This window comes from Labeo rohita, chromosome 19 (assembly GCF_022985175.1).
Source record: "Labeo rohita strain BAU-BD-2019 chromosome 19, IGBB_LRoh.1.0, whole genome shotgun sequence".
NCBI lineage: Eukaryota > Metazoa > Chordata > Actinopteri > Cypriniformes > Cyprinidae > Labeo > Labeo rohita.
Window position 1 is genome coordinate 5,475,390 of NC_066887.1, and position 14,946 is coordinate 5,490,335.

The 14,946-nt window shown below is 35.7% G+C and overlaps 1 protein-coding gene across 1 annotated transcript; it reads left to right on the plus strand.

The window, feature by feature from the left end:
* Nucleotides 1-994: 994 nt before the first annotated feature.
* pex11b (peroxisomal biogenesis factor 11 beta) lies at nucleotides 995-7,778 on the plus strand. The gene is made up of 4 exons (XM_051136614.1): nucleotides 995-1,268; nucleotides 1,787-1,902; nucleotides 4,450-4,651; nucleotides 6,281-7,778. The coding sequence occupies exons 1-4, from the start codon at nucleotides 1,210-1,212 to the stop codon at nucleotides 6,705-6,707; spliced, it is 804 nt and encodes a 267-aa protein (XP_050992571.1). The 5' UTR covers nucleotides 995-1,209; the 3' UTR covers nucleotides 6,708-7,778.
* The last annotated feature ends 7,168 nt before the right edge of the window (nucleotides 7,779-14,946 follow it).

Genomic DNA, 14,946 nt, shown 5'->3' on the forward strand with positions numbered 1-14,946 from the left:
AAACCACTGCGTTACCATGGAAATGGTACTGTAAAATCTTTTGGCGGTCTCCTCCCCCTTAGCAGCGGTGTCATATTACAAAATGCATTATGGTCTTTTAGAATCCAAACTTTTTATAATCTTGACAATAAAACATGTCATTGGAAAAGTCCGAGTCTCAGGATTTCATATTTGGTGGTTATTTTGTGACAGAAGTAAAATTGACAGAGAAATGTAGACGTTTGTGACAGAAAAATGCATTTTAAAAAATTCTGTAGAGTTTGTATGGCACCCGGTGGCTGTTTGTGGTATAACGCCCCAAACAAACTTTACAGGATCCTCAATTTTTTTCATATCAACTTCAAATTTGGAACATAACTTATTTAGACCTAAGGCTTCAATTTGATATCAAATTTAGGGTAAAACCTGTTATGTAAAATATGTATTTTATATAAAATAAAATAAAAATGGTACAGTGCATTTTCTTTTTAGTAAATTTAAACTACTATAACTTATTAATATTTTTTTTTTTTTTTTTTTTTTTTTTAAATCCACTTCTGGCATAATCTGTCTTCTTTGAAAAGAGACCAACCTTAGATCTGTATTTCAAAGTGTTCATGAATTACAATAATTTAAGTTCGGATAGTGCACTTTCATGCCTATTTAAAAAAATGAGGGGTGACAGTTAAAGGGTTAAAAACTGACCCTTATGACTGGTTTTGTGGTCCAAGGTCACAAATATCTCAGTAAAATTAAATGTATACCTTCTACTTTTTTGGCGACCCCTGGTGGCTGTTTTTATTGTTAAACGCCAGAAACTAGTAACAGGTTCAGTGAATTTTTGTTGTCGTTACATATTATCTAGTCTCTTACAAAATAAATTGACAATTTTCGTTTTTTTATGTGTCATCTCCGTATAAATGAATCGCATTTGTCAAAACGTGATTGCTTGTTATTCAAGGAAAGTTGCATGATGCGATTTCAATTTATCCAAACGCGAACGGCGTGTCCCTCTTCGGCTGCCGTCCGGGATTAAACTGTCAAGCGACAAAACAAAGTGCAAAGTGCAACAGAGCAAGTATGCCACACAATTCCAGCGCAAGACTACAGTCAAGAGTGCGTGTTGTCTAAAAACATCAAGGGTCTTCACGGTGAGCTTGTTTAACGTGTATCTGACGCCGTGAATTTGAGTAAAGAGGCGTTTGAAGGACGCACAGGCCCAGCGTGTGTATGATGGAGTCGTGGGTGAGATTCAGCGCGCAGAGTCAAGCCAAAGAGCGCGTGTTCAGGTACACAAAAAAAACACTGCATGTTTACAGTACTGCCATCACATGTACACTAGTTAGTTTCCTTGACAGCATGAGATTTGGGACCTATTAGAGACTTGAGAGTGCTGCATTGGAAGTTGTGCTCCAATGCACAGTACTGTTTTTTTTCAACTTATTTGCAATGAGTTCCACTAGCACAGTGTAATACACATGTTTTAAGTCATTGTATTTACTAAAGTACCATGTAAATATCGTATAAGGATGTGAAACTCATTAAGTACCATGTCAAAATGAACACCTTATATATTTTAAATATGTATAGTGATGTTATAAAGGATACTTTGGTTATAAAAGCACCGTACAGCAAAAAAAGAACAAACATATATTCATGTAACCAGGCATTTGAGAGCTAATGTCACTTGCTGTGGTGTGTTTTAGTGATGTAATGCAACAATATTAAGACGTTTGTATGGATGTAAGTGTCCTTAAACATGTTGGTGCAGTGTAAATGCTGATTTTTGGTAATTGTGTTTGAACAGGGCTGCCCAGTACGCCTGCACACTGCTGGGGTACACGCTGCAGAAAGGAGGGGCGAGACCAGAGCTGCTGAACACCATTAAACAGCTGGAAGCTCACATGAGCCTGACCAGAAAATGTACGTTTAAGAAATTCAGCTTAGTCACACATTTATGTTAGAGAAAGTCCAACGCAAGTTTTGCAGCAAAATATAAACAACAGTTAACCATCAGTGACACAGCATGGCAGAATTACTTCATATGCATACAATTAAACAATACTTTTTACTAATTATTAGAAAAAAATTTAACATAACAGTAGCTGACACTTGGAAATTTATCACCACATAAGTTTTAATGGGACAGATTGCTTATTAACTGGCATTTACTTTCTAAAGTCACGCAAAATTGTAGAGAATTTATTTGACATAATATGTTTTACATTTTATTACTATGTCTACACAAGTATAAAAGGAACAATTTAAAATGCATTTATTTGATACTAAATATAGTTCAAGTCTGTTAACATAATTACTGACATATCGCTTGAGACTTGCTGATATAAAAATTGTAATTAAACTTTATTTGGAGGACTAATTGTGCACAATGCACATTTCTTAATATTAAGCGTAGATGTGTTTTAATGTCACTATTGATGGGGATTCTAAAATCTTTAAATATAATCTGTCTTTAAATGCAAAATATTTAAAGTGTACCTGAAGTGTAATTGTAATAGTTCCACTTTAGCACAATCATATCAAGTAGTCTTTATTTTGGTCTTCAGCTCTATTTCTGCACAATTAAAGTAGCAGACTTCAAATATACCAGTTTATTGTACTAAAAGTACAGTTGCAGGGTATTTTTTTTATCAAGTACATAATATGTAAATGTATTTGTAGTATACTTAGCATCAAATAAATGTATTTTAAATACATTTTAGTATATTTTTTCACTAGGGTAGTGATAGCTTGCATGCATTAATGTTGAACATTAAAAACAAAACAAAACAAATAAAATAAAATAAAATTTGAGACAATTGTTTTAAACTTACAAAGAAAATAACATTAGGCATTAGGGGTCAAATTTTTTTCTGTTGTTCTCACACAGTGGTGTTTATTCAGTAAATGGTGCAAAAATCTGTTTTTTCAGCTGTTTTCTAAACTGTTTGATCATTATTGTCTTATTTATAAAACAATATTTGTTATTTAAATATAAGTAATAATAAATATAATCAGTTTAAATCCCTCCCTCTGAGAGTTATGCAATGTGTACTGACCAAAATTGTAAACGCAACACTTTTGTTTTTGCCCCCATTTTTCATGAGCTGAACTCAAAGATCTAAGACTTTTTCTATGTACACAAAAGGCCTATTTCTCTCAAATATTGTTCACAAATCTGTCTAAATCTGTGTTAGTGAGCACTTCTCCTTTGCTGAGATAATCCATCCACCTCACAGGTGTGGCATATCAAGATGCCGATTAGACAGCATGATTATTGCACAGGTGTGCCTTAGGATGGCTACAATAAAAGGCCACTCTAAAATGTGCAGTTTTACTGTATTGGGGGATCCAAGGAGGTCTGAAAACCAGTCAGTATCTGGTGTGACCATTTGCCTCACACAATGCATCACATCTCCTTCCCGTAGAGTTGATCAGGTTGTTGATTGTGACCTGTGAAATGTTGGTCCACTCCTCTTCAATGGCTGTTGCTGGATATTGGCAGGAACTGCAACACGCTGTCGTATACGCCGATCCAGAGCATCCCAAACATGCTCAATGGGTGACATGTCCAGTGGGTATGCTGGCCATCCAAGAACTGGGATGTTTTCAGCTTCTAGGAATTGTGTACAGATCCTTGCAACATGGGGCTGTGCATTATAATGCTGCAACATGAGGTGGTGGTTGTGGATGAATGACACAACAATGGGCCTCAGAATCTCGTCACAGTATCTCTGTGCATTTAAAATGCCATCAATAAAATGCACCTGTGTTCGTTGTCTATAACATACACCTGCCCATACCATAACCCCACTGCCATCATGGGCCACTCGATCCACAACACTGACATCAGCAAACCGCTCACCCACACGACGCCATACACGCTGTCTGCCATCTGCCCCATACAGTGAAAACCGGGATTCATCCGTGAAGAGAACACCTCTCCAAAGTGCCAGATGCCATCAAATGTGAGCATTTGCCCACTCAAGTCGGTTACGACGACGAGCTGCAGTCAGGTTGAGACAGATTTGTGAACAACATTTGAGAGAAATAGGCCTTTTGTGTACATAGAAAAAGTCTTAGATCTTTGAGTTCAGCTCATGAAAAATGGGGGCAAAAACAAAAGTGCGTTTATCATTTATCATTGCGTTTATCATTTTGTTCAGTGTATTATTATCAAGATATATTATTTTTTAACATGTCAAGCCGTTAGTTATAAAAACCATTTAATTTAGGCACAATTTGCAATTGGGGTATATTATTATGGGAAAAATGTTATGAGAATAAATATATATAATAATAAATATAAATAAATAACTGTAATAAATATTCATGTCAAAACATATTGTAAACTTCTCGTGAAGTGGTTCCATTAGGTGCCTTCTGATGCCTAATCTCTTTTCACTTCCAGAATCTGTTTCTGTTGCTCAGTGTTTGATTGATAGAGTCTGTCTGTGTGTTTTGTGACAGTGATGCGGTTAGGAAACTCCGCTGAAGCTCTGGAAGCAGCGAAACGCACTGTGCATCTGTCAGACTGTGTGCTGCGGCTCTGCATCACAGTGGCCCATTTAAACAGAGCCATGTATTTTGCCTGTGATAATGTACTGTGGGCTGGCAAAACAGGACTGCTGCCCGAACTGGACCAAAACAAATGGAGCCAGAGGTCATTTAGGTGAGTTCTAGATTCATTTGTTTTTGTTGCTAATTTTTCTATATATATTTAGTAATAATACAGTGGCATGCGAAAGTTTGGGAACTTTCTTAATACTGTGTGTGGTTACCTGGATGATCAACGACTGTTTTTTATTTAGTGATAGTTGTTCATGAGTCCCTTGTTTGTTCTGAACAGTTAAACTAAGCACTGTTCTTCAGAAAAATCCTCCATGTCCTGCAGATTCTTTGGTTTTCCAGCATCTTTTGCACATTTGCAACTTTCCAGCAGTGACTGTATGATTTTGAGATCCATTTTTTCACATTGAGGACATCTGAGGGACTCAAACACAACTATTAAAAAAAGGTTTAAGCATTCACTGATGCACCAGAAGGAAACACAATGCATTAAGAGCCGGGGGTGAAAACTTTTTGAATTTGAAGATCAAGGTAAATTGTACTTAATTTGTCTTCGGAAAAACATGCAAGTATCTTCTATTGCTTCCGAAAGGCAGTACTAAATGGAAAAAAAAAATTATATTTCAACAAAATAAGAAAAATTTGGACATCTTCATCCTGTTCACAAGTTTTCACCCCTGGCTCTTAATGCATCGTGTTTCCTTCTGGAGAATCAGTGAATGTATGAACCATTTTTAATAGTTGTGTTCACTGCTGGAAAAGGTTCAAATATGCAAAAGATGCTGGAAAACTGAAGAATCTGCAGGACATGGAGGATTTTTCTGAAGAACAGTGCTCAGTTTAACTGTTCAGAACAAACAAGGGACTCACGAATAACCAGCGCAAAACAAAACATTCATAGGATGGTAACCACACACAGTATTAAGAGCCAACTTAAACTTTTGAATGAGGTTATTTTAATAATTTCAGCTATTTTTTTTTTTGTCTTGTGGACTATATGTAAACATTTATGTAAAATACAGTTTGTATGATCTCTCTTTTTATGTTAAATTATTCACATTTTCACAGATTCTGCAAGGGGTTCCCAAATGTTTGCATGCCACTGTATTTTTAGTAATATTTATTTTTTGTATTTTCTCTTTTCATTTGAATTTTAGTTTAATTGTAGTACTTTTGTTGTGTTTTTGACATTTCTATTCATTTTAATAATTTTTTTTAAATGTCTGTATAGTTTTTATTCATTTTTATCAGTTGAAGTTAAGCTTCATGAAAATAATTGTTTAAAAAATAAATAAATAAAATGTTTAATTAAAAAAAAAACATTTTGTTACTCATTTTTGATATTTTCAATAAAGTTTTAAGTGAAATACAATTAATGTTATTTCGGTTAATTTTGTTAAATTAAATTATGAAAAACAGTAGTGTTATTTTTTTTATGGTTTTACTTACCTATAATAACAAACATATATATTTATATATATTTATATATATATATATATATATATATATATATATAAATTTTTCTATTTAATTTGATTTTGCAGGTAAAAATTTGATTCAATTTCTTGATCGAATTTGCATTAACCATTAGAAATGTTCCTGGAATTTCTTTGCATTTTTATGTATATTGATTTTTATTATATTGAGATGATTGCATTTAACTGAATATTATGAGCATAGCAGGAAATTTACAATTTAAATAACCCAACTTTCCCTCACTTCCTGTAAACAGATACTACTTGTTCGCACTCATCCTCAACCTAACTCGAGACGCGTATGAAATCCGTCTGCTGATGGAGAGAGAGTCCCGCAGCAGTTCAACTAAAAGCTTCAACTCAAGTCCATCCCCCCTCACGCCGACCCCAGAGAACGGAGGAGAGTTTCCTTTGACCCCGTCTCCCTCAGCGCTGTCTCCTCTGCCGCCCCTCCCCATGCTCTCGGCCAGACTCAACAAACAGTTCCACCTCCTGATCACAGTTCTGCGAAACAACCCTCCGCTGCTCCTGGACCTGCTGAAGAACCTGTGCGACATTTTCATCCCGCTGGACCGGCTGGGCATGTACCCTACGGGCTCGGGCTTTGTGGGGGCCTGCGGCCTCACGTCTTCTATCCTGTCCATCCTCACTATAGTTCATCCCTGGCTTAAACTCAAGCCCTGAGTCCAATGGCAAGAACTACCTGTCCTGTGGCTTTATTTCTGAAGAGAACCTTTCAAGAGCTTGTGTAGATAGTGGAAAGGAGAATGTTTGTCATTCATTACTGTTTAACTGCACATTCAAAACCATTTCTGCTGTGTGTGGAAAAAATGTAAAACAACATCTGACATAATCTGATTAAAAACAAACAAAAAAGCCCTGTTTAATAGTAATATAAGTCTGAAAATGTCCTAGTCTGACCATTCCTCTCATGTTTTACCCCATGTAAAGCTGTTTTCAGTATGGGGGTGTTCAAGTGCTCTTGTAATTCAGCACATAACTACAAATGGCAAACTTACTTTCAGAATCATAATTTTCTCCTGATGATGAATCTGATGAAGGAAATGTCAGGGTTACATTCACCCAAAAACCAACGGAAAATATGCATGAGTGAAATCTAATACAAATATGCGACTTTTACAAATGTACGTTACAATTTAAATAATTGTGTTTTAGTAATAATATTGCTTCGCTAGATTCAAAATGACACAGCAAAGGAGTCTGTATAGACCCTGTTCTTTTCCATAAGCTTTTTCTTAAATCGAACATTAAGCATTATTTGTCAAATGTATAACTTGCTAATCAAACATAATTGTACAAGTATATTGCTTGTGTTTGGAAACATTTTCTGTTAAAAATAATACTAGATTCTTTTAAAATCTATTTCTAGGTTTGAAGCTGTTTGAATTACGGAAGTTGTAAACCTCTGTAATTTGTTACCAAACTCATTTCAAAACTAGTAGTTTACATTTTTGCAGTGATGAAAAAAATATCAACCAAAAAGGTTTTGGCAAATGGTTAAATGGTTATGTTGTAAACTTAATTTATCTTGTAATTGAATTAAAACTACATCACTGACAGAGTGCTATAATGCAGAATTTTTTTTTTAAATGTGTGTACATGACCTATAGACTTTTATGAAACCATATTTTGAAACTTCTTGAATGTTAATGCTATGCATCACTGGGGTTACTGAATGGTGACATGATGGAGCTGTGAATATAACTTTTGAAATAAATAATGCCTTGAATTTTATTGTCGACTTATTTTCCTCATTGTCTATGTGCATTAATTAAAATCTGTCATTTTATATGCTATGCTGCATCTCACCACTAGAGGGAAACACAACCCAACATTTAATACCAGAAACGTGGACTAGTTCATTAAGCAGCATCTTTCTGCCAAGCGAATATGTTAAGGTGATATCATTTAAATATCATTTAAATCTCGTTTGTGTATACATACTAATTGAAAATGGGGGACAATATGATGTTTTGAATTGTTGGGGGTTAAATATAATAGCATAATTAATAATTATGATATTTGCAAACTGACCCTAGGTTTAGGCTAATATAATTTACCAAAAATCATTATGGAAAAACAGTAAATAGGAACCACTGGAAATGTACAATATTTAAAACTTTTCAAATTATATCTTATGTTTATTTTATGTTTTTTTTTTTTTTTTTTAAATCAATCTTTACTAGTTACTATCCCTAATTACACTTACTACTCATTTTACTCATTTTGAGGAAAAAATATGTGGTTTCTGCAAATGTAATTGGGCAGTGTGATTGTTTAGTTTATTCTTTTTTATGTCCACTTTATTCTTCAACGCGAAGTAAGCCTATGAGGGAGACTTCCGGTTCAATAGCTGCTATAGAGAAATAATGAGAAGAATAACATAGTAATGTGCAGTAAATGGTAAAACTGTTTGCATTACAATCCAGTGTGTTCAGAATTAATATAATACATTAAAAATATAGCTGCAAGCAGTGATTATCGGGGTTCAAGCGCTTTAAGGCACATATGAAAAAAGACATCATTTAGCAACCCAGATGGCATGCGTACATCTGCAAGATGTCTGTTGAAGATCGTCTGATCTGGAATGCATCTGCTGTATACAAACATCTGTAAGATGTCAGTTTTACATACATTCTAAATCGTAAACATCTTAAAGACATCTAGTAGACGTCTATTTGACATCTTATAGGAAACATCCTATAGACGTATTGCAGATGAGCAAACACTCTAAAAAAATACGTCTCACAGATGTAAATGTAGACGTCAAATAGATGTCTCCGAGATGTGGGTGTGCTATCGGGGAAGCCTGTAACCACCTAAATCAATGATTTTAAAAAAGCATTTTCCAGGTAATTTACCATATAAATACCACATGTAAATGTTTTTAACGGTTATGACTGTTATAGCGCCAGCTGTGGTCCGATCTCCTTAAAACTTTGCATGCTTGTTTAGAGTCACCTGTTGCATGTGCTCAGCAGGTTTTGTGAAGTTTTGAATTTTCCTTCAAACTTCCTATCTAGGAATATGGGTAAATTTGAACAGGGCCCAATTTGAGGCAAAATTGTCTGGAATAAGGAGTTCTATCATATGATACAAATATTACATGTATGTGCGAACAACTGTGCAATGTAAAACCCTTGGAAAATGCGATATTGCCCCCAGTGGCCAATTTCTTTCAAATTTCTCACTGACCTTTAGGGCCATGAGTCAAACAGGTCTGATCGGCCTCCGTTAGAGGAGGAGTCCACTTCCAGAACAACAATTTACAAATAATTTACTGACCCCCTTGTCATCTAAGATGATCATGTCTTTCTGTCTTCAGTCATGAAGAAATTATGGTTTTTGAGGAAAGCATTTCAGGATTTTTCTCAGGACTTGATTGGTGTCCCGATTTTGAACTTCCAAAATGTAGTTTAAATGCAGCTTCAGATGACTCTAAATGATCCCAGCTGAGGAAGAAGAGTCTTATCTAGCGATATATAGCTAATTTGTATACTTTTTAAGCACAAAAGCTTGTGTAGCACAGGCTCTGGGATGCATGTCCACGATGCTACGAATTAATAATGGGTCGTTCTTGAACGATTCTTTCATTTTGAACCTTTAATGTGAATCTTTAATGTGACTCGGGAAGAACGAGTCATCTCAGGGAGTGATTCGTTCAGTCGTGCATGCACAACATCCTATTAGGTTATGTACTGAATTAGTCCACCTGTTTCGAGTCTTCGGGTTTTTCGAGTTGTTCGTTCATCTTATGGGGCTGTCATGTGATGAACGAACAACTAGAACTTGAAAACGTGTCAGATAAGAGGTGAGGTGAGCTAATCATAGACTAAAGACCCAGGTAAACAATGAATTAATTTTTTCTGTTTCTTATAGAATTATAGTTTTTTCTTGTTTGTAGTCTGATCAACGTTTGTGTAGCAGCTACTTGTGTAGCAGTAGATTTGTTAGGGAAGTAACATGTAACATTTTAATTATATTTTGCTAAAATGAACGAAATGACTGGAAAAAAATAGTTCATTTTGCTGAACGATATGGACTTGCATGTTTACATACTCATATATTGTCTAACAAGGCTACTGCATTTTGTTTATTAGAAAATTAAATGTTTGAGTTCATATATTGAGAAAAAGCACTCATAAACAAAAGTTATTAGCAATTGAAACGGGATTTATAAAAAGATACCAGTGTTTATTATGTTTAAAAGCACATGCTTATGCATGGACCCTGTGGTTGTTTGTAATGTGCGTGTTTAATGGCACAGATTGAGAGCACATAGTCTCCTGCTGTGAATGAGCGGTGGTGGGGGTCTGTCCTCCTCCTACTCTCTCATTACACTTACATCACAGTGATTCAGTTGCTCTGTGTCACTCCCACATGGGTGCATTTGTTTGCATTACCCCCATCCCTCTCTCTTTCTGTCGTTCAGGCTCAAAATCACTTTTAATTATCCAGTACATGTTTGCTAGTAGAATGTTTGCGATATTGGACAGCTAATTCTCAGAGAGGTTGTTGTGGGAGCAATGATGGGAATGCTGTACACGTGCCTGTTGGGTTTTGTATTGATCTCGAGTGTTTTCAGTAGGAAGTGGATGACATAAATGATGAGAAGGAAGTGAAGGTGGTCATCAACACCACCCACAGTTACCCACAGCAGATGCTTTCTCAACTCTCTCCGCTCTCTGTATATATTTCATTCTACGTCCTTTCTTATCAAGTAATTCTCTTTTTAAAGGAACATAATTTATTCTTTTATTTGGCTTCCAAAATGTAGTAGTCATGGTTACATTAAATTTCTTTGTGATTGAGATCAGTGGAGAGACTCGCAGTGGGGTCCAGGTCTGAGATCAGTACTTTTCAGCTTGGTCCCAGACGTTTAAACCCAACCAACAAAGATCTGGACACACATGGTGCTGCAGACAGTAACATTAAACCACTTTTGAAAGAGACAGAGAGAGGATGAGTAATGTTTGGCGCGTCCCAACAGTGCATGTCTTTTCATGAGTCTGTGCCAAGCTGAGCTTAATACTGTGTTAATAGACAACTCATTGTCTCTGAACTCCTTACATAAGCTCAGGTTTGAGCTCCAGACCAATCACATCATTACCTACCTAAAAATAAAGACTACTGACTGTTGCAAACTGAAATGAGAAAGATGGAGCTACAAAAATATTGTTTCATCCAAAATACATTTTAAGATTCTAATTTTAAGATTGTAATTCTAAATCTATCTGTCTGTCTGTCCGTCGTTCTGTCGATCCATCAATCATTTGTCTGTCCGTCTGTCAATCCGGCCATCATCTATCTGTCTATCCATCTGTCTATCTATCTGTCTGTCTATCCGTCCGTCCATCCGTTGATCCGGCCATCATCTGTCTGTCTATCTATCTATCTATCTATCTATCTATCTATCTATCTATCTATCTATCTATCTATCTATCTGTCTGTCTGTCTGTCTGTCTGTCTGTCTGTCTGTCTGTCTGTACGTCCGTCCTTCTGTTGATCCGGCCATCATCTATCTGTCTGTCCACCTGTCTATCTGTCTTTCTGTCTGTCCATCCATCTGTCTGTCCATGTGTCTATCTATCTATCTTTCTGTCTGTCTGTCTTTCCGTTGTTTTGTTGATCCGTCAATCATTTGTCCGTCCATCTGTCTGTCTCTTCGTCCCTCTGTCCATCGATCCGGCCATCATCTATCTATCTATCTATCTATCTATCTATCTATCTATCTATCTATCTATCTATCTGTCTGTCTGTCTGTCTGTCCATCCGTCCATCATCTATCTATCTATCTATCTATCTATCTATCTATCTATCTATCTATCTATCTATCTATCTATCTATCTGTCTGTCTGTCTGTCTGTACGTCCGTCCTTCTGTCGATCCGGCCATCATCTTATCTGTCTGTCCATCTGTCCGTCTGTCCATCTGTTGATCCGGCCATCATATATCTTTATGTCCATCTATCTATCTATCTATCTATCTATCTATCTATCTATCTATCTATCTATCTATCTGTCTGTCTGTCTGTCTGTCCATCCATCCGTCTGTCCATCCGGCCATCATCTATCTGTCTATTAAATTGTAATCTAAAAGTTAAAGAAATGTAATTTATTTCAAATTTTTCTGTAATAATTATTTTATCAGCTAGAAATTTCTTTTTGTCAGTACAATACGATATTACGATATTTTATTTTAAAAATATGTACAATGTCACCATCCTAGTCGAAATCCATCCATCAGTTATGTTCTTTTTTTATTATTATGTATTTATTTATTTGTTTATTTATACATTTTACAAAAGATCTGTTGATTACAAATTACAAATACAATCTTTCAGTAATCATAATTGACTTAAATCATGGACTAGTTATGGAAATGTCTCTGTCAAAATTTTTAACATTCTAGTTTATTTTCTTTTTCTAGTTTATGTTCCATGTTTAACTGTGTGAAAAGCTCTTGGAACATTAAATATTGTGTAACTATTTTTTTTTTTTTTTTTCTGTAAGGAATGTCACTGTCCTTCCCATGAGTATAACCTAGCAAAGATCATTTAGATGATACACGTCTCTGACTGTACTTCCCCATCACACACTGTACATTATACTTTAAGATCATATTATCTATTCTTCCTGAACAATAATCCACCCTGAGGTCTGTGATCTTTTGTGGACAGCTGATTCATACAGAAAGAGTTTCAGTGTACGGATCATGTGTCTTTATTATGCACACAATCCTATCAGATGTGTGTGGTGATTAAGATCAGCCCTCACGTCCTGTGCTGTCATATGAACCGGATACGAGCTGCGGGGCTGATGGGATATGAGAGGAGAGGGGAGGCACGGTGCACGGTTGACATTCTGTCATCTCAATGCAGAAGATAAACAGAGCACTGTGGATTTATCAGGACGCCATTGTGCAAAACTCTGAATGACAAAGGAGACGTGAGGTGAAGTGCATAGATATGAGGACCTGCCACATACAGCACATGAAGATACAGAAACAATATCAACATTTTTGAAATGTCAACATGTCATGTTTATGGTTTATATAATGCATTTTTAATAGGACATATAATCTAGTTTGTATACAATATAGATGCCATTCATTTTATACTGCATGTAAGATACGTTATATACCATTCAAACGTTTGCGGTCAGAAAGATTTTTTTATTTTCTTATTTTAAACAAATAATTATTTTTCATTCATTTAATTTACCAACAGTGTCAGAAAAGCCATGCATAATGTTATTAAGAAATTGTCTTTCGATTAAAATGCTGTTCCTTGAACCTTTTATTCATCAAAAATCCTGAAAGCAGCAAGTCAGCAAATTAGAACAATTTCAGAAGGATCATGTGACACTTCAGACTGGAATAATGTTACTAAAATTCAGCTTTGATCAGCAATGAATTACATTTTACAATATTTTAAATAATATTTCACAATATTACTGTTTTAGTTTTTTGGATCAAATAAATGGCACATTGATGAACATGAAAAAATTCCTATGGGCCCCATACATTTGAAAAGTAATGAAAAATAAGCAACATTACAAAACATTTTTTTTTTTTTAAAAAGCCTTGCGACATGTTTTGACATTTGTGGTTTTTCTGGTCTTTTTTTCCCCATCAAATGCCAGCTTTATCTTCATAGCAGCACATTTTGAGCTGAAAAAGGGCACCAAGAAAGGACATCTAAGTGCATGAAGATCACAAGTAAAACGTAAAAGTAGGTAGAAAGTCTGAAATAGTAATTTTGTTTACAACTTTGAAAATCTTTTTTCTTTTACAGTGTACAGAATCAAAATATTAAACCAAGTCGGATTTTTGCGCCATGTTTGAATTGCATAAACATGACGTGTTTAGACTGAAACAAAACAAACCTCTCAAGTTCGTTTCCTATTGAATAGATTCAACAGCTAATGGTATAAACCAATGCTTTTATCACCATAACAAGCGTTTCACCTCATTTCCTCGACTACATAAGAGTCACTATGTTGAATGTTTTCATTCCTTTATTTCCCACATGGTGAAATGAACTGCAGCTGAAAGAGTAAAACACTAACAATACTGTTATGTGTTTTTTACAGTGGGTTTACGACGGCAGCCGTCTTCTGAAATGGCCTCAGGTCTCTGTGTGGGCCGGGGTCTGCAGTACAGATCCCTCTGGGACTGAAGAAATGGAGTGAAGACCAAATATGCCCAGCCCTGTTTGTCCTCCTGTCAGTGGGGAGTAAAAATACTGCAGCTACGTGCTGCCCGCCAAGCCTCCTTCTCCAGAGCAGCGTGTCCCACAATCCTCTGGCTGGACGTAGTGTCTGCACTTCATAGGGCATAAACGGTCATGGAAATGGACAAAAGTAAATAAATCTACAATACAGTTGAAATAATAGTTTTCAACACCATTTAAAAACATTTTTATTTCTTGAAAAAAAAAAAAAAAAAATATATATATATATATATATATATTACAAACATACCAGAATACTATCTATAAAAGTCTTGTTTTCAATGTGCTTCACTGCAGATTTTAATATAGACTTTTAATATGTTCATATTGGCAGTGGATGCTTTGGTGTTCTACGCATCCAGCTGGCCTTTGTCACTAATCTTGATAAACAGCGCAGTCTTCTTTCAGGTCTGTGTGAGGGTGAAGAGTGATCCGCTGCTTGATATGAAAGCTCTGCTTTGCCTACGTGAGCTCTGAGGCTTAGCGCTGTCCAAACGAGACTCAGAGATAGAGCAGGAGAGGAGAGATGAGGAGATAACAGACCACAGCCACTGACTGACTGACTGCTGCTGCTGCTGAGCTGAAACACAGGCACTGTTTAGCTGCTTAATGACTGGTGATTTAACAAAATAGCAGCTTAGAGCTTATAGTCATTTTACAGTTTATAGT